General features: G+C 39.0%; 2 protein-coding genes across 3 annotated transcripts; one reads left to right on the forward strand and one right to left on the reverse strand.

Annotated features, from left to right (window-relative positions):
- Nucleotides 1–5,629: 5,629 nt before the first annotated feature.
- On the reverse strand, nt 5,630–10,017 carry arl3b (ADP ribosylation factor like GTPase 3b). The gene is made up of 6 exons (XM_031742862.2): nt 9,913–10,017; nt 9,281–9,424; nt 9,073–9,189; nt 8,928–8,978; nt 6,797–6,982; nt 5,630–6,705 (listed from the first exon to the last, which is right to left on the reverse strand). Exons 1-6 carry the CDS (start codon nt 9,913–9,915, stop codon nt 6,658–6,660), a joined length of 549 nt encoding a protein of 182 aa, XP_031598722.1. The 5' UTR covers nt 9,916–10,017; the 3' UTR covers nt 5,630–6,657.
- On the forward strand, nt 9,491–23,693 carry sfxn2 (sideroflexin 2). 2 transcript variants are annotated; one of them, XM_039616388.1, is made up of 13 exons: nt 9,491–9,595; nt 10,873–10,932; nt 14,362–14,612; nt 15,873–16,043; nt 16,139–16,237; nt 16,872–16,947; nt 17,270–17,355; nt 19,457–19,517; nt 19,600–19,666; nt 19,766–19,815; nt 19,895–19,944; nt 20,032–20,079; nt 22,962–23,061. In XM_039616388.1, the coding sequence occupies exons 3-13, from the start codon at nt 14,458–14,460 to the stop codon at nt 23,059–23,061; spliced, it is 963 nt and encodes a 320-aa protein (XP_039472322.1). In that variant the 5' UTR covers nt 9,491–9,595; nt 10,873–10,932; nt 14,362–14,457. The 2 variants fall into 2 exon arrangements, with proteins under 2 accessions (XP_039472322.1, XP_031598734.1); XM_031742874.2 differs by lacking the exon at nt 9,491–9,595 and adding an exon at nt 10,190–10,711 and having other exon boundaries at nt 22,962–23,693.
- The last annotated feature ends 331 nt before the right edge of the window (nt 23,694–24,024 follow it).

Below are 24,024 nucleotides of genomic sequence, written 5' to 3' on the forward strand. Positions count from 1 at the left end.
GTATATTAAAATACTGATAGCACTATGTATATTAGTTTAACGGTGCCACAGAAAGGTTTCATAGACACTGGGAACACCTGGCATGCTCACTAAATTACGTTTCATCTGGTTTATTTATTCGATACCAGTAATTCAGTTTGCCGGGACCAGTCTGTGTTCACAGCTGCCTGACAACTGGTCTCAGCAAAAAATCTCCAGCACTCAAACCCCCTTAAAGCAGCACTTTGTGCAAATTAACAAGCCTGAGCAGGTGAATTAGTCAGGCCATGCTAGCTGTTTAGACTGTTTTCAGTCAACTCATCTCCAACTCTCCACCAAAGAGCAAAAAGATATTTTCCCAGACTGTTTCCCCCAACGCCTTCATATTTCTAAATGTGACTCCCACAGCGTATCACATTTTCCGCAGTGCTTTGTTAGATTTAAATGCAACAGGGCGTTTAAGCGCCAGAAATGAGGAACAACACTTGTACATTCTGTCTGTGTGAGCAGAGAGGAAGACTGAACAATGAGAATCTTTGTAAGACAAGAAGAGGCTGTTTTCAGGCCTCCAAGGCCCTCTGAATCAGTTACATACAAAGCTATGCATAAAGTAAAACACATAGCACACTGTTTCTGCACCCGGAACACACTATTAGACATGTAATACCTCCAAATATCTTCTTCTGGGTCAGTATTAAGGATCTGAGTGTACTTCAGGGTTGAGTAATAACAAACACATGCTGCTTCTCTAAGCTTTAAAATGAAATGACTCAGGGTTGGGAGTAATCAGTTATATAGTAAGGGGACTCAGTGCTGTAGTTAAGGTTCCTGCAGTCAGTGATTGCCTTCACTTAAGCAGAAAATATGAGCCATTCATGGGTTTTCTATGTAAAATCAAAGTGGGTCAGGGTAACCGAGCAATGTTACCATAGTTAACTAAAACCAAACTAGAAAAAAAAATATATGTGTGGACCAAGTTTATTTAACAGAAATGAAAATAAAACCTTTGCTGCAGGGAATAAAAACTGAAACAATAACTAAAATAAAATAAAAGTAAACAGGAAATGTCTGCTGTAGTTTCAGTCTGTTGAGGCTTTGTTTACTGAGACTTGAGAAGTCTGTGTGACTGTGAGTCAGCTGCCAAACAAAGTATTGTGCTTGTGTTGTAATACCTGTTCTAAATCCCTTAAATTTTGACAAAAATCTTATTATAACAGCAAAAACCAGTGAAAACTAAACAAAAACAAGTAAACAATCTCTGAACTGTAACATAACTTGGAAATAGTCAAACAGATTGCATTAGTTTTACAGCAGTTATCTCAAGGCACTTTATATAAGTAAAGACTTGGCGATGGTAGGGAGGAAGAAGTCCCTCTTAACAGGAAGAGAGAGCTCATCACTTTACAGGTGAGGGAAAAGACGGAGAAGAGACACATAGGGAGACTTTTATGGAAGCTTGTTTCTGCTCCTTACAAAAGAAAAAAGACAAATCTATACATAAGTCAAAATTCTAGTTTAGTTATCTTAACAGTTTTGACTTGCTTAGAAGTTTGAGTCAGTAAGTCAAAATCTTGAGGTAATAACTCAAAATTTCTACTTAGGTCTGGCTTTCAAAAATAAATAAATATATTTTAACTTGTGGAAAGAAGCTTCCATAGTTCTGGGCCTCAGTTTATTTCCTGTTCATTATTTAAAACTCAGCCATCGACCTGATACAAGGTTAGTTTCAAACAACAGCTAAGCACACATCATGTTTGTGGGCGTGTGATTTACTTTGGCAGGAAAACCCCTGAAACTCTTCAAATATTGAAATCACTGAAATATCTGAAAGTTGTAACAATCAAAAAGTTGTCACTACCAAAAATTATGACAACAAATGTTTAAAAAAAAAAACATACATACATAAAACTTTCTATCATTCTCATCACACCAATTTGCCAATTCTTATAAGAGTTATGTAAAAGTAGAAGTAGAATTCATGACATGAAACATTTTTTCCAACTATACAACTTAGTCATTTGAAGGTTAGCAAATAGCTTTGCGTAGTTATATTAAAACTACTGGGTGGAGGTGAAAGACTGCAGTGTCATACAACTGTTTATCGCTCACGTCTGTAACAGTCAAGTGCTCTCAAGTTAAACAGGGGCCTTTGTGGGTGGATGAGGTGTATTTCTTTCCTGATATTTGTCACTACAGCTCGGGGGAGAAGATTCAACGGTTCCTCGAGCACAGCCCCAGGACATGAGGCACTTACCCAGACCGGTGGATGCAGCACCACCTGCCTGAAACCTGACTGCCTGTCAGGATTTGATTTGACACTGCAACTGTTATATTGTAATGCATACTCACAAGAATGACATGATTTTGTGACACAATATTTTGTAACACAGGAAGCCATTGATCCTCTCCAGGCAGTACTGTCTGGTTTTCACCAGTAGTACCTGGAGTAACAGGAATAACACAGGCATGCATCATCAGTGAGGACCAGCTGCTAGACATGCAATGATTAGACATTTATAAGTCATTTGTACAAGTCAGCAGTGGAAGTAATTTTCCCGGTGTATCACGATGGTACCTTACAGCTGTCATTCTGCATTTTAGGACAGGCTGAGCCTGTAGCATCTCGGAAAAGAACATTCAGTTGTGGTCAGAATTTGCATACGCTCATCATGAGCATGATGTCATGGTAATTTTGAGGTTTTAATTATTTCTTTGAACTGTTCTTTTTCCAGGTTGGAATGATTATACAGCATGCATATTTAATGCCTTTAAAAACCCACTTTAGTTAACAAGTTTAAATTTATTTTAGATTTTCTCTAATCTACACGGCATCAAATACAAACTCAAATATATACATATACTGATTTAAATATTTTAGTAAGGTGCTGAAGCTTCTACAGTGTCTTTTAACTTGACAAGCCTTATTTACTTCCTACTAGTGATCACGACTGACTATAACAGTCAGTTTCCTCTTTGGTAGCATAAAAGTTATTTGTTTTTCAACACTCACTGGAACACCAGTGTCACTGTCCACAGTAAAACGACCATATATCACCATGCACTGAGAGGGTGCTGACCAATAAAGAAGCTCCTGTTCCAAAATTGACATCTTAAGGCGTGAGTGAAATTTCAGCTGCCTACTTGGACAAGCCAAATGGCTTCTGGACAAAAGTTTAATGGTCAGACACAAAGATTGAGCTATTTGGCCACAGTGTTTTGAGGATTACATTTTTTTAACTTCGGGTCAAATCAGCAGCTTAGATGGTTCAAATGTCAAACACAATTGTGTTCCAACAGGATAATGATCCCAAACACATATCAAAAGTGGTGTGGAATTGGATGAAGCAAGCTAATAGTATGCTTCTGGTAGGGATTTTACAAAGCCCTGTCCTCAACCCTATTGAAAATTTATGCTTGAAAGCCGGGTTTGTACCAGGAAGCCAACCAATTCTACCAACTCTGCCAAGAAGAGCGGTCAAATATCCAACTGGAATTATGCCTGAAGGTTGTTGATGGCCCAAAACCCTGAAATGGATAAGCGGAAGAGAGTCGATTCAAACTTATGAACCCAATTTTTGTTTTTAAAATCGTTAAAGGTGTATGCCGTACAGTCATTCCATTCTGTAAAAAGAGCAGTTCAAAGAAATCACTAAATGCCTAAAATTACCATGACATTCATGCTCGCGATGAGTGCATATAAATTTCTTACCACAACTGTAGATATTTTGGAAACATAAGCGCATGTTTTTTCCATGTCATAGGTTGAACTACTGTCATTCATTAGGTCACTGGCAGAGCTCTATGTGGGTGAGGGTGCATTTTAGCTGTATGCTAAACAAGCATGGTTTCTAAAACTAGAAGGTGTTACCTTTAGGTCAGTTCCTTTACACATGCATCTTAGCTCTTGAGTACATCAGTTATAACATTTCCACTGGTGTGTGCTGTGTGCACTAGGTGAAACGTGCATATAAAGGAGTTAGAAATAAACCCAAACCTTACCCCTAATTTTAAATAGGTTAATGTTTTATTTCAAGAAACAAGAAGTTAAATTTACCTTATATGTTTGTTTGTTTTTAGCTGTAATCATAATTTCAGACAGGTTCACTGATTTTCAAACAGATTGCTGGATGTGTCAAATTTTTAAAGTTATATTATCCTTCACAGTTTGACCTTGTACACCTATGCAAGTGCAACATTTATGATTTTATGTTAATGGCACATCAATGATTTGCATTGTATTCATCTTAAATTCCTATTTAACAGAAAACAACTTTAAGTTTTAAGTTTGATGTTTTTCAAGTTGGGCCTTCAAAATTGCTTTTCTACTGCACATTGGCTGCTATATATTAAGCAAAGAGTTTGAAAACACCTTCAGGAGACCTCAGAGTTTTTAGTTAATAATGTGGAATTTCAAGAAAGGAATATTTTATTAAACATCAGCATTCATTTATTTATTTATTTATTTTAGAGAAGCTAAAGAGATGATTGATGGCTGAATATATGTTTAAAGCTCACTTATTCAACATTAACATGGTTTTAATTCTTTGAATAAATAGAATTCCAGGTTTTGGATTTAATTCATGCAAAATTTGACTATATTAGAAACAAATCGTGGCTAGAAGATGATCTCAGTATTAAAATATAGATCGAAATCAGACCTTTATAATATGCTAAACCTTGTTTTAATGTCACCTACCACACATGGTGATATAACCCCAGCAAGTTTACCCAGTATATACTTTTTGAACTTTTCCAGTGAATTAACAGAAAACAGAGAGAACATCCAGGGTGCTAGAGCTCGTTTCTATTACTCTATATCCTAGACATTAAAGTGGTGCAGTTTTGCTATTGAAGCTGTCATATATCCCATGATACTGATGCTCAAGTTTGCTCATAGAACAGAAATTAACAAAAAGTGAGATTGTGACACTTGGGGAATGTGTAAAACTGGTTTGGTTGCTGTTTTTCACAGACAGTAAAAGTGTCTTTCAGCCCTGGAAATTTCATGTGTATATCTTTTGTATTTAAAAAATTAGGACAGCTCAAATATGCTAGAAGAAATAAGGCAACTCGAAAAGCAGAACACTTAAACCAATGCCTATATATTCAAGGGCTGGTAATTCAGAAAGAAATCCCAGAAGGAAGGTAAAATTTTGCATGGATCATTAAATGTACTACACTTACTTAATATAAAACAATCAGCTCATTCTGAAAGATTCAGGATTTGTCATGACTCTCAACACAAACACTAAATGAAGGCAGTTGACTCACACTCTTGGACACTGTTTCAGTGAACACTTTGTCCCCCCATAAAAGTCTAGTTATTTCTATTTCTGTTAACTAAAATCTTTGCTTTTTCCACACCTATTATCTCACTGTATAATAATCTTGTGTGACGCAGGCTTATACCAGCACACGAGAGGGACAAATGTGTGCTGCAGTTCCATACAAGTAGGGTATCGTACTGCTAGATCAAATCCACATTTTGATAGTGAACACAATGCTCTGCGCCCCACCCATCAACTCCCACAGCGGCCTCTCCACAGAGGGTGGTTGTTGTCATTAAGCACACGACTCCACCTGCTTATGTGACCAAGTTTTCAGTATCCAAGTATGTTACTCCATCCAGAAACTAAATGTAAGACTTGTGAAACATTTTCTCGTGTTTTTATTCACATACAGTATCTTCAGCTCTGAACAGATTACATTCAAGAATATCAAAAGGAGTGAATTACCTGCACATAGAAATGCACTGGGACATACAGTACCTATTCCTCTGTTACAGATCTGCTAACATACATTAGATATGCAAACATTATAGACTACAACAGGGTAACAAATACTCTATAACATGTGCATAACGTAACATATGAACACAGAGCCGAGCTATTTACAGTTGATCGAAAAATGTCCTTAACCATTTAATTTCAGCCTCCTTTTTACATATTAACATGTAGAGTATTATTTTATCTGTAGTGGGGAGAGTTGGACTGTTTCTCAAACATCCTTGAAATCACAGACACACACACACGCACACACACACACACGCCGCATGAGCTGTTGTTTAAAAGCGCTCTACACTCTACTTCACCATAAATAAGACAATTACAAAAATATACGTCACTTCAAACAGAGCCATAGCAGGAAAAGCGCTTTACAGCCTTTTGTGGAATGATGAAAAACCAAAAACAACAAAAACTGTCAAGACATAGGAGTGAGATGGAGGGAGGGGGGGTGGTTTCCAGGACAGCGTGTGAAAGAGCTTAAAGAACATGTTGGAATTCCAGTGAAAGACAGCAGTTTAATGGGAATGTTTGAGGCTGTGACAGGCTGCGGATGGGTGGCTGCGGTTGGACCGAGATGGTGACGTGGGCGGACGGCGGAGGGGTGGAAGGGGTCGATTTTCTGGCATGGGTTCCCTTTTGAAGGCAAACGCCCCTCCTCGTTGTAGAGGCCAGCACAGGAAGATGTGCTGAGATTAGTAAACATCAGCGATGCGGGAATGCAGAGGGGTTAAAAAGTCCAAGTCCATGTTGGATTAGTAGTGTGTGTACATTCACAGGTATATCCCTTGTACTAAGGCTCAGGAGGGTGCAATGTGTGTCAGTGTATGCATGTGTGCTGCTGCTGTTGCTGCTGCTGCTGGTCCTCCTGATTAGTAGAAGACTACAAGCAAAGCTATTTTTTCTTAGAGTTGACGCTCTTGCAGACCCAGTTCATGCCCTCCTGTATTAAATTTAGGGGAGTGTGGTGAGAAGAAAAATATATATATATTTTTTTAAATGCAACAAAGGTGAAGCACAGTTCGTCTGCTCACCTGAATCCCCTCGCCAGTGAGGGCGGAGCAGGACTGGATCTGCCACATGCGATCCCGGATGGTGTGCAGATTGAGACCCTCTGCGATCTCGGAGGCTGGGGCGGCAGTCAGCAGGTCCTGCTTGTTTGCAAAGATCAGCACAGGAACACCGCTCAGCTTCTCCTCATCCAGCAGCTCAGCCAGCTCCTGCAGCACACACAGACACACAAACACACACATCTGTCAGCTACACATCATGACAGACACACACTTACACAACCAGAAGGGACTTCAACTATACTGTACTGTAAAACAGCTCTAGAGTTCAGATGTGAAACACCATGAAACCAGCCAAACATAATGCAAAGTTTTCAGGTCCATAAAGTCCTTGAAGTGAGGCGAACTGATATAAATACTTGGTGGATGGCGCTGGTAGACTCCAATATGAATTAACAGGACTTAAAATATTGGTGAAAATTTTGTTTGGATTCTCTTGATGCCATCAAAAATCAGAGTTGCTGTTGTTCATCAGAGTCGCCTTGAGGCGACTTTTGTTGTGATTTGGCGCTATATAAATAAAATTGAATTGAATTGAATTGAATTGTTGCTGTTGTTGCTGTTGGCTGTTAGGCGTGAATATTGGTTGGTTTCCAAAATGACTGTATCCATGCAAGGAGGAACTTTGCTTTGTATTTAGTGTGAACAACACCCTATAATTAAATACACCATACAGCTGAACTTACTTCTTGTAAAAGTTTGAGTTACTGACTCAAACATCTGTTTAACTACAAACTGAAAAGGTAGATTCCAATTTTGAGTTATCAAATTGAAATTTTTAGACAATAACTCACAATTTAGACTTACGGTGGCCCATAACTGTTTTTGTTTTTCAGTAGCAGAAAGCAGCTTCCATATAAAACCCTCCAACCTGGTGGTAAAGTTTTTGTTAAAATAAGCAGAGGGCCAAAGGATAATTACAAAATGTATCCTTAAGAAGAAGACCTTTAAGCTGCTACTTTATTTCCCAGGAGTTTGCCACATGGATATATTTTATATTTGATTTGGGTCAGATTTTATGATTTTATGCCTGATGCCCTTCCTGACACAACCTTTCAATTTATCCAGGCTTGGGGCTTGCACTAGGAGTGCACTAGCTTGTGCATCCTGAGGCTGGGTTTGGGTCTCCTCCCAGAATCAAACCAGGTATCTTTCGTGTATAAGGTAAACACATCAGCCACATTTAAAGTCAGAAGCAAAACATGGAATTATCCATTTTTTCTATCTTTCTAACATAAAATATATATTTTATATATTATATAGCCTAACACCTTAAACACTATATTAACAGTCACCAGCTTCTGTAATTATTAAAAAACAATTAATAAAATGTATTTCCTGTTTATCAATTTTGACCTTTTTGTAAAAAATAAACTAAATGGTTAAAAGTTTTAGGATTGGTTTGGTATCATTTACAAATGATTTGGGGGAAATAATCAGCTGTTTAATAAAATATAAATAAAATAATTGGCTTTCTTGCCATAAAATGAATCTGTATGAATAATCTGGGACAGATTAAAAATTAAAAATGTCTGAGTACTGGGTAATTAAAATATTATAAAAAAAAAATTTCAAACAGTCCTGTAAAGTCCCATATTTGAACCCACACTAGTAAAAAAAAAATGTGAAAGCCAACTAGTGAAATTTACTGAATGGTATAGAGTTGAATTTCACAATACTGTAAAATACAGCATGTAGAATACTTTTGACATTTTTAACACTGTCTTTTTAACACCTCTTAGTACATTTAAAATTGAAGTTGAATTATAAGACTCCTCCAGGGCAGTACTTCTCAAAACGGTAGGTAGAGGAAGACTCAAAAATTTAAAATATGCATACATTTAACTATTTTTTTTCAGTCATAATTAGAGTACCATCTGGAAACTCCAAAACCTGGTTTTATTTTTCATTTCTGTTACGAAGAATGGTACAAGGTTGAGCAGAAGACCTACAAAAATCTGAAATGGAATAACCCTAATTACTTATAATTTACTTATAACTATATATAGTCCAATTCTTTTTTATCACCGTTCATTTGGTAGGAAACTGAAACTTCTTTGGTGAGGAGGCAAAACCCTTATACACGGTTACATACCTGACCCGTTTCCTCAAACCTCTTTCTGTCAGCGCTGTCAATGACATAAATCTGAAACAAAAAGTTTTCTTTGTTAGTGTGTGAAAGAGTTGCATGTTACTGAAATTAAGGTCATATTGCTTCATTTGGTGCATCATCTCCTCACCAAAACATCTGTGTTTTCAAAGTAGTTCCTCCAGTATGGCCTGATCTTCCTCTGGCCTCCAATGTCCCAGACATTTAGTTTAAACCCCTGAGACTGCACGCTCTTAATGTTGAATCCCTGCAGGAAGAAGATAAAATAAGTAAGAGGAGGTGAAACGCATGAAAGTTCCTCGACCACGCTTTGTATACAAACACCCTTTGTGTCTTACCTGCGTGGGCGTGATGTGGCTGATGTCCTCAGATGCCAACTGTTTAAGGAGTGTGGTCTTCCCACCGTTGTCCAGACCCAGCAGCAGTATCCTCACCTCCTGGTCTGGTGTGCTCTTTAGCTTGCGCAGGATGGACAGCAATCCCTACAACAAGCAGTTAAAAACAACAGCGTGGTGTTACTTTTCCGGGGGGACAGGGGGAGCACTGCTGCAGCTAACCACCATTGCAGAAACACATCTCTTCTTTCCATCCACCAACAGGCCATTTCTAGCACCCTCTATGGATTTTGATGATGTACAAGCACTCGTCTAACGGTAACAGATCCTCTGAGCAGCAAGTCAGATCTTCTGCTTTGACTTTCTTGATCCTTTCGGCTAATGTGTTTCCCAGGCAGGGCTAGATAACGGCACGCAAATGGGAGCTAAACACAGCTAACGTGCTAAGCTAATCTCCCCTGATAACTGAACGAAGCAACAAGGCAGTCGATTTTTTTTTCTTTGTCAACCTAGTGGTGACGGAATTTATTACAATTGATAAAACTAAAAACGGACAATAAGGTATAGAAGTATGAGCACTCGAGGAAGTTTGCGTTAGGTTATGGGCTAAATGTTTGCGATAAATTAAAACTCACCATCTTGTTGCCTTCTCTCCTGGAGACGCCGCCGAGGGTTACTAAGGGGAGTGACGTCAGACGCAGAGATACGCACAGATTCTGCGTCGTGTTGCATTCAGGAAACTTTTTTTTTTAAATGGGTAAAATAAAAAATACCGACTCTGATATTGTTTTGAGGGGATATGGGTTTTTTTGTAATCCAAATGTATAAATTCTATTCATCAAAATTTATTTCCCTGTGTTATTCGTTCTTGTAGCGGCTCGTCACTAAGTGGTCGTTATCGCAGTAGACCAGGGTAAACGGGTGTTCCTTATTTACATATTGTTTTAAACAAAGTACCATGAAGGCATCGCTAAACCCCAAACTATGGTGGACGAGTTTAGTTAGCTACCTGCTAAATGTTTAATTGTTTTTAGACAGTACACTTTGAAATCTCATTTTGTGCACTCTTCTTGTCCATAATGTTAAAATAAGTTGACGGATACAAATTTTTACTACTTTTTACCTTAACAAATTGGATATACTGTCACCGAAGTAATTAGCTAGCTACTAACAGTAGCTGTAAACTGGAGGGGGATTAACTCAACATCTGGAACCGCTCCCCCAGTGTCTGATTTAATTTTAGTCTTCAGCCAAATATCAGGTTCGGTTTCCACCGGTTCCCACGCAAGGATCTGCCCCATCTGCTCCAGCCTTTGATTGGAGCACGACGTGCCACGTGCGCTTTTTTTTTTTTTTTTACTATGCTTGCACGGGAGTTGAGCTGACCACCTGGCAGGTTCGTGCTCTGCTGGCCGGTTGGAGGTGTATACACAGGTATATTTTCGGTTTCAAACGGCGGTGTTTGCAGCTGGTGTGTCGGTGTTTCGGCTCGTGCTTTGCTGGGGGTCCTCCCCCGTCAGACCCAGCTGGTAACGCGAGGACTGAGTTGCATCAGTCAGTGAGCCCCAACTGACATGTTTTCACTCTTTTCACAGCACTTTGGTCGGTTGTCTTCACACAGATCTCCACACATTTCTCTTCTCCACAAACTGCATGTAAGTAATTTAGCATTTCAACCATTAGCAGCCACGTGCTACTACTTATCCAGATGTTACTAGGGCTCTGGCCTACAGATCCAGTTTGGCAACCTTCTGCTAGTCAGTAGTAGTAACTACCTGTACTGCAGTACTCTGCACGTTACATCTCTTATTTCTTTTACTCCACCATATGGATGAAGAAATAGTAATCATAGAGTGATGGATCAGTTGACTCTACAACTTCACTAATAATCACTGATTTTTCATTCAAAATATTTAAAAAAAATACACAGTTCCAGCCACTTAAATTAGAATATTTTGCAATTTGCTCTTCATTTGTTTCAATAGTTGGTCCACCTTAACCAAGCCTCGTCTTAGCCAGCTACAGCAGTGAAATGTTGCTTTACATCAAAACATTGCTTATTATCATTTTAATTACATAATAATATCTGTCAGGGATTATTTAGCTTCGTTTAGTACTTTTAGTGATATATCTATGGCAGTTTAACTTGTAATTGAGGATCACTGAAGTGCAATACTTACAGTTCTACCCAAGTAACTGCTCCTCCAATCAATAATTTATGGGATCTGTGCTGTGCTATTGCCTTGCAGCAAACATTTAGGTCTTCTTGCAAGGTTGTGGCTTATTATTCGCATCATAATCAATCAGCCTCCCTATTGATTTATCAATGAACGAATCAATCATGTTCTCCGTGACCATGGCCAAATTGATTAGTACCCTGCTGACCTTCACTACAGGTGACGGTTTCATTATTTGCTTTGGTTCTAGTGGAAATATTTGATAAGGGCTTGATAAGTTGTTTAACAATGTAGTTAAAGCTGCATTTTTGTGAACAAAACACTACATCAAGATTTTCAGGATACGTGCTCTGCTGTCCTCTTTTTGTCCTCATCACCTTTTTTTGAGTGGTTAATCATTTGTTATGAAAAAAAAGTTCAGTCTTTTCTAGTTTTAGCTTTTAAATGTGAAGATTTGTTGTTTCTTTCTGTTTCAAATTAACTGTAAACTTAATCTTTAATCAAACAAAGTAAGGAGTTATGAAGGTGTAATAAGTTTTTTCAGATGCAGTCCTACATATGTCCTTTAGTATTATTATTTATATGTCTTGGTAATAGGATCTACGTTGACTTATTCTCCACCATGTTCCACAGACCTTTGACCTATTTTGTAAACAAACAGCTTCAGAAATAATCCAGTTCCAACCAGGCTGAACCTTCAGAGACCGCCGATATCCTCTTCTCCTCGTCCTTACATTTCACCTGTTTCAAAACTTACTTAAAACTTACAGTAAGTGCCTAATGGAGATGAACTGTGGGACATTTGGATAGGCTGAGCTGTAGTCAGCACGTTTTGGATCCCCCGGTTGCTTCAAAGCAAGCACAATGGTGCAGTTGCAAAAATCTCAAAATCACTACTCGAGGACTCATTACCAGGAGGTGGTTGATGATTTCTAGTAGACGTTTGGGCTTTGAGGGTTTTTAGGCAGTTTGTGTTTGGTTTAAAACCAAGAGCAGATGCTTCCAACAGCCTAACTTTAGAGAGCCCAAGCTGCAAAGCTACAGGATATTCAGAGCAACGATATCTCAGCAGGGTTTGGAGGAATGATGCTGAACAGACAAAAGTTAGTATGTTTACCAGTGTTTAATGCCAACATGGGCACAGTTTCCTTTAGGATATGTGGTGCAAGGTATTTAAATATGTTACTTTTGTGGCTATAACCACCATAATTTTATGAGGAAGGCAAGCTGCTGAGCTCTGAAATCCCTTTGTACAATACAAGCCACATTTATATCACAGGTTTTATTCTTTGCACTTTAAGCATTTTATACTGTCAGGTCCATAATTTGTCGGATAAAGATACAATTTTAGTAGTTTAGCCTCTGTACAGTGCCACGCTGGATTTTTAATCAGACAGTTAAGATGTGACTGAAGTGCAGACTTTCAGCTTGAATTCAAGGATCTTTTCTGGGTCTTTGTGCCTTTCTGGTTTAATAAATGAAAAGCCTGCTCTGGTAAAGCTGTTAAAGAATATCTCATTTCTTTGCTTTGAGAAACTCAAGGCAAAAGAATGTTGTTGCTGTTCTTTGGGTGATTATCTATTTGCAAGCTTGTTCCAATTCGTGGGCTGAATCTGAGCAGAGAGTATACCCTTGCACACTTCACAGTTCATCCTGCTACTTCCATCAGCAGTCACGTCATCAATAAACACCAGCGACCCGGTTGCACTGGCAGCCATACATGTCCATTTGTTTTGACATAATGTGGTACACTTCAGATCACGAGCCGTTTCTCTTCATACTTTTCTCTTCACATCATTCTGGTCTATCTTGATTAGTATTTTCAGTTTCTTAATTATTTTTTTTAGAACTGTGCAGGCTCTTTTAGATGCTTTCTGGCACAGTCTAATCTGGACTTCTAGACCAGTGTAACCAGTGGCTTGCAGCTTCAAGGTGATCTAGGCAGAGTTTGACGTCACTAAGCCTTTTGGAGTTGCTGACCTGGCCATCTCATTCCTTCTTCTTAAGAATATACCAGATGGTTTGATTTCTTTTATTTCTTTTAGTCTAATGAAAGCCTCTTTCACTTGCACTTGCATTTCTTTGGACCTCGTATTTAAAATTACAGTTAAAAGCTATAAAATACAAACTCAATGCTTTGAATTAACTCCAGATGTGTGATCTGCTTCATTTGTTGTAAGAAATGAAGGCTTGTAAGACTTTAAATAATATTAAAATAGATGTTTTTGTATCCTGCACATTTGCTTAGTTTTCTCCTCTCAAACATCACCATCATGAGCATCAAATTCAGCATGTACGCTGATATAACAAACAGCTGTCTGGGTTCACTCCGCTGTTGTAGTTTTGGTGCTCTAGACACTGACATCACTGTCAAAGCTCTCGCAAATTTAATTAAGTGACCCCGTGAGTCCAGTCAATCCTTCATTATGGAAGCAGAAAGGCTAAAAAGATGATTACGTGTTCGCATGGACTCCTTACATCCAGAACCACAATGGAATGAAGCGTTGGACTGGTAATAAAAACTAAACTAAAGCTCACAGCTTTTCAGATTTTTTATGGATACATGTATTTTCATAATGAATATTATATAACAGGTGCATATAAAAAACCTCTAAAACCCAAGGGAGTGTTATGAAATTCTTAGATTAGGGAAAATGAGGAGACTGTTTGGATGTTAATTATCCAAATAAGTTTTGTGTTGTATCTCAGCTTTATAAACATACACCATTGCATGTGGGATGATGAGTTCAAAGGTAGAGAAAACTACTGTCTCTGAGCCGCTGAGCTAAAAAAAAAACAAAAATCTGTTAATGTTACATCAGCTCAAAGGAGGACAAGAGCATGCATTAACTATACACCAACTCTCTGATTGTCCTGTAATAATGTCTTTCTTCCCCTTTTCCTCAGGATCTGACTGCAGCTGCTGAGTGACGTCCCGCAGAGCGAACACAGGCTGCGAGGCTTTTTGATGCATTAATCTGCACCTGGATTTTAACAGACGCAATGGCTCTGAGCTCGTTTGACATCGACGCACCACGATGGGATCAGTCTACGTTCATGGGGAGACTAAAACATTTTTTCAACATCACCGACTGCCGAACAGCGCTCCTGCCTGATTCGCGGTTAGATGAGGCCAAAGCTTTAGTAGAAAGCTGCAGGTGAGAAAATGAATGCACAAGCTCTAAAATGTCTCGTGTCATGTGACCGTCCTCAAGTTTCCTTTGATAAGAGACATTCAGGGCACAGTGGCTCATTGGCTTGCTCTTTCCTGGGTTCAAGCCTGGAAATGGAACGATTGTTTGGAGTTTGCATGTTCTCCCAGTGGGTTTCCTTTTAGGAGCTCTGGTTTCCCCCTCTATTGGAAACCATCCTGGGTTAATGCTGCCTATGATGGCCCAGGACACCCTCACAAAAGAGTTTCACTCCATTGTTAAAGAAACAAAACGCTGGAGAAAGAAAATATGACCTTAAACTTGATATTCTTATGTTATACTATTGAACTTCTGTGCAGACTGCTTTAGACAGTTTTAGCTACTCTGTATGATAAGTACAAGTAAGAGTGGTCATCTCAGGGACACAGCTCTGGCTGCAACCACAGAAACCCCAACGACTTGCTGGATGGCCAATCAAAAGAAAGTTGGATTATGGGGAGAGGAGCTAAAGCACATTGTTTTAGCCAAGCAAAGGCCCAGTATAAAGATAAATTATTTTGAACTGTAAATCACGCAGAGCCAGTCTGCTACAGTCCAAGAATGAAAATATAAAGTTGGAAATGAGAATAATACATTGTTTTTAAAATACAGTCCCTCTATTTCTTTTTAAAGGTAGTTGAACAGCTAACTTTAAAGCTAAATGAAAGTTGTGGTCTATTCCTTCAGTATTTCTGTCATCATTACCTTTTCCCTGAGAGACCAAAGGGGAAAAAAGCAGATCAGAGCGGACAAGTCAAGTACAGACAATGCTGGTCAAGTTGCCAACAACTCGTTATGCAACTATAAGTGCAGTAAAAGCTGCTGATAGTGAGCTAGTCCTGGCCAGACCACTAGCAGCTCTCATGCTGATAACAGTACAGCTGAATCCCCCCCCTTCTCCTCTGCAGACAACCACAGGAGGACAGGCCTAATACTCACCCAGAAAGAAAAAAAGAGCATTCTGCAATCGAAAAAAAGCTGAATTTCACGTGCAGAAGACAAAACTAACAGCAGAAGGGTAGTTTAAGTAAAGAAGGAAACCACCTGTCATGTCTGTGGCAAAATGTTAGAAATTCCCATTTTACGTTCAACGTTTTGCTTCATACCCTGTTCTCTTTGTTGTAACTGTGCTTCTGCAGATTTTAATATGATTCTGTGGCAAGTTGTAGTTACGAAAGGCTCCACCAGCATCATTGAGTGTGTTTTTGTTTTTTTGCTGCTTTGCAGGGCGGGATCCATCCCTCCTGGCACCACAGTAGAGCAGCTCTACTATGCTAAGAAGCTGTACGACTCAGCTTTTCACCCAGACACGGGAGACCGCATGAACCTCATCGGCCGCATGTCATTCCAGGTACCCGGAGGCATGGCCATCACCGGCTTCATGCTGCAGTTCTACAGGTAGAGAAGCGCGAACAGGCCGAGCTGCATTTTACCACATCCTACTTTCTTGCAGAGGAAGTTTTACAGGTTTCATAATTCATGTCTGTTTCTAGGACAGTTCCTGCTGTGGTGTTCTGGCAGTGGGTAAATCAGTCCTTCAACGCTTTAGTGAACTACACCAACCGCAACGCTGCCTCCCCCATCACTCCCAAGTAAGCGCTCTTAAGACTTTAAGTTTGTCATTTCACATCCTCCAGATAAGAATCTGGTGAACTCTCACAGCATCAGCGAGCAACTAGAAATTTTTGAGGGCATCAGTAGAGGTAAAAAGAGCAGTAGCAAGTTTCACTGCCACATACATACTTCACCTTATTGGTAATAATTGTTTCAAACCTCCTTCCAAAGTGGTCTGCACACCAAAATGATTTGATCCTGTCTTCTTGGATTGATTTACAGGCAGCTTTTTTCATATCCAGCCATCAGGTGCATGGTGTGTACTGGTGGATATCATGCCATGCACCTGTAAAGCAGTTTTCACACATGAACTTTGGACAATTTTGGGAGATATTTTCTAGAGTTATCCTTTCTCACCTGTAGCACACATCAGGAAATGATCCCTTTCACGGTGTATCATAGAAATGGGAAATAGTGGAAGCTTAACCAAATGCACACTTACAGTATTTGGATAAATGTAAACATAGGTGCATTTAAACACACCTTAATTTTATCTGGATGCAAAGCTCCACATACTGAATGCTGGCTATTTTATATGCCTATTTATGTGAACATTAAAAAAACAGTCTTCTAATAGCAGCTGCTGTTCGGTGCCTTTGTTGTGTCTCTCAGACAGATTGGAGTAGCCTACGTTACAGCGACCAGCACAGCTTTAGCAACAGCGGTCGGACTGAACCTCTACACAAAGGTACAAATGCTGCACACAGGAACTCATACAGCGCTGACTGCTTTTAAGAAGTGTTTCGTCGTCAAACTTATCTGGATGCGATCACTTTTATGCCCTATGTTTAAAATAATGGCCAAACCAACTTATAAATAATAGTTTGGGTCAGATCTGCTATGCTTTTCCTTGGTTTCTGTCATATATATCCTGTTGCTGTTGGTGAACAAAAACCAACAGCAACAGGAACAAAAGCTGAAAATGTCCCTTTAACCCACTCACAGCTGCACAGCTCTTTACAGGTATTACGATGATATTCACGATGACTTTTCGCTGCTTTTTCCCACAGAAAGCTCCTCCTCTCGTGGCTCGCTGGGTCCCTTTTGTAGCTGTGGCAGCTGCCAACTGTGTTAACATTCCCATGATGAGGCAGCAGTGAGTCCTCCTGCGTTTTTCTTTGAACTGCAGGTTTTTTTTGGCCATGTCTGCTGAAACCACAGCGACTCTGTAAGGGCAGGCTTCCTGAGGAGACTCAACCACAGAGCAGTGTTTGCTGTGTTAGATCCTGAGAGAAGGTGTTCTGGAGAATTACTGATCTTAAAATAGTGGCGTGATGTGTAAATCTCTTTTAGCTATGGCTCAGGGGATGGTAATGTAGGTCAGTTGGTACAGGCTGAAATATTTCAACAGCTATTGGATGAATTGCCGTGAAATTTTGCACAGATGTTCATGGTTTCCAGATGATGAAGCCTTCGGCCTTTGCGTGTTTTCCTTTAGCTCCACCAGGATGGTTTTCAAACAAACTTCTACTTTATATGTGAAAAATCTCCACATCTTCTTGATGGAAGGTTAAGTGCACCAGTACTCAACCAGAATCCTAATTATCTCAGTGATCTCAACAACTATTGCACTGAATCTCATTAAATTTGGTTCACATGTCCATGCTTCCAGCACGAGTATAATTATTCAGTTTGGTAGACCTTTTTTTATCTACCAAGGGTCCCTGGGAAGTCAGAAATTTAGCTTTCTCCACCCTTTTGTTTTATGTCACGGCATATTTGTGCCATTGAAGTTAAAATAAAAAGGAAAGAACAGATTTAGTAGAAAGCCTTCCTGTTCTCTGTGATAAAAGTTGGGAAAAATAGGAAAAAATGTGAGAGAGACCTCATATTCTTTGGCATTAACGACACAGATAAAAAAAGTAGAAGAAAAATAGGGTTTAAAGTAACAATTACCAGATGTCATAATCATTGTGTAATTAAATAATTATTTGTGGCGGAAGTAAAGCAATAAGGAAATACTTGTTATTTTAACTTTGAATCACCAGATTATCAGAAGAAAGATTTTCCAGCGTACCGATGGTGTCGTTTACTGTCGCACCTTCTTACTAATGTGTGCTGTCATTGTTTTCCATCTGCGTGCAGTTTGATGATCCACCCTCACAAAGTGAAGTCATATCATTTGTTAAATTAAATTAAAAGCAGATTTGACTTTTTCTCTATAAATTTGTGGTTTAAATTTCAGAGATTTTGAGTTTTTAAGATTAATTAAGGCTCGTAAACACTAAGAAAATTCCAGCTTTAATTTCAGTAAATGTGTTTGTTTCTCTGAACATCACGCCTCCTTAAAGCTTATTTTTAACTTTTACTTTGAATGGCCATTATGCAATAATTAAATACCTGCCAAACCAGTTGCGCTAACTATTTAAAGTTGGCATATTTACTTGCTAAACTGGGATGGTTAGGACTTGTGTATGTGTTTGTGTAGAGTTGGTACAACAGAGGCAGCAGTCGTAGTTCAAGATAGCATTTTGCTGAAATATCATAAAGTTAACGTCTTTAACTAGCTTACCTTGATTTCTGTGCGCATCCGTGTGATCTCTGAGCTGCTTAAACGTTTCTGTGTTTGCAAAAACAAAAAATCCATACTTTTAATGTTACTCTACACACTCTTAATGTTTTTTTGTTTAGTTTTTTTCCCGGAAATCTCAGCAAAGATCGCTGCATTCCACGGGTAGAAAAACAGGAGCTGGCTCATTTTCACAATTTTGTTCTCCAGTTTGATGCCTGTGACATTCCCAATTTGGAGAGAGCACTTTTTATCTTTTTAAAGCTTAATTTTGGTGCTTTTGGGCATTTATTAAGAAAGTGAAGGTGATTGAGACACAGGGAAGGGTCTGCAGCCTTTAGTACAGATCCTCTCACATTATTACAGATTATTACACTTCTTATTGGTTTTTTGTTTTCAGTACTGAAGGTTTAAGATGAAGTGAAGTCAGAATAGCTACCCAATAAAAGAGTGTTTACTGTGAACTGTGCAGTACTTATACTTCTATTGTATATTGTTAAAGTACAGAGCAAGACATGAAACTATAAAGCTATGAAATAAATCCATAATAAATTAGTGAAAAAATACAATAAAACAGAGTCACACACTTCCACATTCCCCTCTTATCTCTAAGAGAAAAACTTATTCATGTTCAGTTTCCTTTTTCTTTGTTTTTAGTCTTTTCATCTTAATTTTCTCTGTTTTTCAGGGAAATTCTGAATGGCATCGCCGTCACAGATGAAAATGGCAACAAACTGGGCCACTCTACGGTCAGCGCTCTGCACACACTTTAAGGCACTTTGTAATGTGTTTATTTTTTCTTAAATTGTCTCCATTTTTTTCTGTTTGCAGAAAGCAGCAGTAAAAGGCATCACTCAGGTGGTCATTTCTCGGGTCACCATGGCCGCACCGGGAATGAGTACGCAAAGAAGTGTTTAGGAGAAAGTTATGTCATGAAAGTATGATAAATCCTCTCTCTCTTCTTCACTTAATGTTCTTCTTCTTCTCCTTTTGTCAGTTGTCCTCCCAATCATCATGCAAAGGCTGGAAAAATACAAGTTCATGCAGGTAAGACGTTCGTCTTCATTACCGTTCTCCTGCTAAATGTGTGCATTTGTCCTCATTGTGCTTTTCTCGCGTTTTATAGAGAATCACATTTCTCCATGGACCAATTCAAGTGATGCTGGTGGGAGGGTTGTAAGTACAGAGAGTTTGCAGGGTCAGGTGTACTATAATGTCCTCTGGAGTATTTCAGTGGTAACTTTTGTCCTTTTTTTCCCAAAGTTTGATCTTCATGGTGCCGGCTGCCTGCTCCCTGTTCCCTCAGAGATGGTAATGAAACTGTTTCTTTACTTTCACACATGAAGTTTGTGGACTTTAAGGAGCGTCAAGAAATAGTTAGCTTTAGTCAGCCTGGGTTCTTGACATACATGTATATGTACATTTTCTCTGTGCTTTATCGGTCTATCACATCACTGTGGAGGAATTTTGACCCACTCTTCTTTACAGTTTGTTGAAGTTTACGAGCAGGCATTTATTCTCTTAAATGAGGTTGAGGTCTGGACTTTGGGCCATTGCAACACCTTGATTCTTTTCTTTATCCGCCTGTTGTGCTTAAGATCATTGTCCTGTTACGTGACTGAGTTTCAGCCAAGCTTTAGCCTTAGACCTCACATTTGACTTGAGGATACTTCGGTATACAGAGGCTTTCATGGTTAACTTAATGACTACAAGATGTAGAGATCATGTGGCTCCAAAATAAACCCACATCATCAGCCTTCCACCGCCGTGCTCACAGTAAGCTGTGCTGTCACGTTCCTTTTGGAGAGAAAGGGCTTTCTCCTGGCAACCTTTAGAAACAAGGCCTTCATGTTCAGTCTTTTTCTTTGTACTGAGGCCTGCAGAGTCAGTGATGTAGCTCTTGGGTTTTTTGCAGATTGTTTGAGCACAAATTGACTTTGGGATGAATTTGCTGGGACTGTGGCAAATGTTCCAGACCAGCAAACTGCCAAAACCTCTGTTTTTATTGAGGTTCCCACACCTGCTGATGATTAGCAGCTCCTGGCTGTTACGTACTCTCTTAATTTCTGTGGAAACAGTAAGGGTATTCAGTTTTCATAGGACTGCACACAGTTACATTAATAGGAAAAAAGAAAGTCCTTTGTTTAAATAAACATTGACTGTATATAAAAGATGGAGGATTACTCGCATAGTTGCTTATTGGTTAGTTCTGTTTTTAAAGCTCAAACTGAGCGTTTTTGATCTTCGACTCATCAGAAAAGCGTTCACTGAAGTTCTAGATGAAGGGAGGAGAGGAGTTGGTTTCTTAATTGCCCTTAAAACGCTTTAAGACACATTGTCTTCAGCTTCAAATGGTATGCTCTCTCTCACATATGTTTGAATTGACAAAAATCAAAGTAATACAGTGTGCTGTGTGACAAAACTTAGGAATAAATCATAAATAGAAGAGTTTTTGTAGAACCTTCTCTATAGGAGGAAGCAGGTTATCAGAACCTGTGTCTAAGTTAAGTTGTAGCTGTTTCACACAGTCAGCTTCTGCTACAGAAACTAGTCCACACTAATCGACTAGATTTTAAAAATCCAAAGCAGAAAGCTCAGGTTTTCAAGTCCTGTGGCTTTGGTCCGATAAAAGATGTTCGTGTTAGTGCAGCTGGTGGATTAATTTGCGACGCTGGAATTCCTGGAGTTACAGTAAATCCTGCTGCAGTGTTTTGGCCTCTAATCAGCTTTCAAACGTGTTGTTCGCTCAAGCTCGCTCAGACATATTTCATCATCTCAGTCTTCAGATCCAGTTTTAAATTCACAGAGAAAATTAACTTTTGGGAAACAATTTTAACTGAAGTTAGATTTTCAAATAAGGATGCACCTTATCCGTATGTTAGTTTGTTTTGAAAGACCCAGAAAAAATGTGACAAATCATATTTTTACGGGTTTATTTCCACCTTACCAGCAAATTAGAAATATAAATTATAATGTAAGCCTGCTTGGGAACTCGTGATCATGGATTTAAATGTTGGTTTAGTCTGATTGTGCAGTCCAGGTCTGGACTTACTGCTGTAAATTTAAGGTTTGGGAGTGACCCGATAGTAAAATGGTGAGGATGCATAAGTATTGATGAGTGTGCGGTTAACAGGTGCTTCTAATGGTCTACAATCAAATCAGTAGTCCATAAGTCATTGTTCCCTGAAGGCAAAGCTAAAAAAATGAAATGTCAGTGAGGCTAGTGGAATTAAAACGCAGCACGAGCGAGCGTGGAATGAAGACGCTTAACAACTGCTTTGCAGATGTTCACTGTGACTTATGGTTTAGCTGGTGTTTAGAGTAAAAACACAAAACTTTCTCATGGATTTTCAGTTTGGAGAACATGAAGATTTTCCCATTGGAAGTATTTCAAACTTTAAAGGGTACCTATTTTCTACTTTACCAATTCTATATTTTCTACTAGAGCAGCTGTGCATGGTTCACAGTCATGTTAAAGTGGGCCTTAGCTCATAAACTGGCTTCCACCTTTACGTTCAGTCTCTTTTTATCCTTTTGCATGAGTAAAAGCACACACACTGCTCTCTATATGAAATGTTGTCCATGTTTAATGGAACTTTCCACTATTGTAACAGTGTTCATATGACAGAAAATAAAGAAAAATGCAGTTCTTATTTTAAAAAATTTGGGGGGGATAAGACTCACTTTTTTTAAATTTTGAGATTAAGCCAGGACTCGAACGATTCACCCAGAGAATAAACCTAAAATCGCCTGTTCTTTGGTCCTAATGTCTCTAAAGGTTCAGGAAGTAAAGTGTTCACACACAGTGCTAAAGACAGGCACATGTCCAGTTATCTTTAATAAAACCTGTCAAAATGTTGTACACTTACATTAGAATAGTGCAACTTTTTAACTTCAATATGTTGCTCATTTTAAAATGTCCTGTGTTGTAAAACTCATTTATAACTCTTTACTGAGGCTTCGAAGAGCTGTAATAACAACATTATAACAATGAATATAAAGTACGTGTCAAATAATAATTTGCTTTCCTAATTACCCGAGTAAATTTTGTTAATTTTTTACTGACAAAAATGTTTTTTGTCCACTGCACTTTCATTAGCTTTGACTACAACACTTTGTTTTGTCTTGATATGCAAACAAACCTTTGACTGTGCTCCTCTTTTCCTTTCTGTCCTCTCTTCCTCCTCCTGCAGCTCTATGGCTGTTTCGAAGCTGGAGCCCGAGCTGAGAGACTCCATCAGGTCTCAATATGGGGACAGCATACGACACGTCTACTTCAACAAAGGCCTCTGAGGTCAAGAGGGCTGATAGGAGTTTTCCATTCAACACACAAGACTGAATTCATGTGTTTCAATATCATGACCTAAGTCTGTGATTATTAGTCACAATGAAATGCTTCTTTTTCATTACATTTTCAAAGTGGTGCTTGTATTTGGATGTTCGCTGTGGGACTTTTGATCAGTGCTGTCACTTAATTCTTACTCTAATCACAACAGTCTGGATTCCTGTTGAGAAACCAAATGATCTACTCTCAGGAACAGCACGTCAGAATAAATCTGTTTGCTTTTTTGTCTAGTGTGGCTCTCCTGTAGCTGCTTCCATTGTTTCTGTCTCAATGTTGGAAAATGGGGTCTCCCAAACCTTCTTACAGTCTGTGCCTTTTTACAAAGTGGTAGGAGAGAAGCAACACTGAAGGCATTAATGGCTTAACTGTGAAACCTTAAAAAAAGAGAAAAGGTTACTCTATGCATGAGTCAAGTTTATTGAGGTTGTTCAGTGGAGGCTGCTGCCCTCTTCTGCCAGAAAAGAGGTAAATGTGTGATCTGTCTCTGTGATTTATCTGAGACGTTTACCAGCTGGATCCCTTCGCCGTGTAAACTCTGACCTCTGTAAGCTGGAATAAAACCACACAAAATTGAAGCACATCTCTTCACAGTGGTGTTTATTTAATCCAGTGATCGTTCATCGTGTGGAAGATGCTCAAACTTTAACAAACTTTATGGAGAAAGTTAGTCATGACGTCAGCTGCACCCGGAGCACGTGAGGAAAAACAGCAAACTCAGTGGCTTCTGTGACACATTTATGTGAGTCATGTGGATGCCAGAACTCACTGCATGTCTCAGCAGTATCAGTGCTGCTTTAATAACAAATGTTCTTCTTCAGCTACATGAAGGAAAAGAAGTCTTGCAGTGGGCTGAACCCACAGAGTCTGTTTCCCAAATCCAAACTGGGAGTTTGTGCCATAGTATAAAAGCC

This window comes from Oreochromis aureus, linkage group 8 (genome assembly GCF_013358895.1).
Source record: "Oreochromis aureus strain Israel breed Guangdong linkage group 8, ZZ_aureus, whole genome shotgun sequence".
Classification (NCBI taxonomy): Eukaryota; Metazoa; Chordata; class Actinopteri; order Cichliformes; family Cichlidae; genus Oreochromis; species Oreochromis aureus.

What these genes read in the sequence shown, in the direction of transcription:
- arl3b (XM_031742862.2), bottom strand. An exon ending in TTGAAAACACAGATGTTTTG is followed by an intron (nt 8,979 to 9,072) that starts GTGAGGAGATGA and finishes TTTTTGTTTCAG; the next exon opens with ATTTATGTCATTGACAGCGC. An exon ending in TCACTGGCGAGGGGATTCAG is followed by an intron (nt 6,706 to 6,796) that starts GTGAGCAGACGA and finishes AATTTAATACAG; the next exon opens with GAGGGCATGAACTGGGTCTG.
- sfxn2 (XM_039616388.1), top strand. Translation starts at nt 14,458, where the DNA reads ATGGCTCTGAGCTCGTTTGACATCGACGCACCACGATGGGATCAGTCT. An exon ending in AAAAATACAAGTTCATGCAG is followed by an intron (nt 19,816 to 19,894) that starts GTAAGACGTTCG and finishes CGCGTTTTATAG; the next exon opens with AGAATCACATTTCTCCATGG. An exon ending in TCCCTGTTCCCTCAGAGATG is followed by an intron (nt 20,080 to 22,961) that starts GTAATGAAACTG and finishes CTCCTCCTGCAG; the next exon opens with CTCTATGGCTGTTTCGAAGC.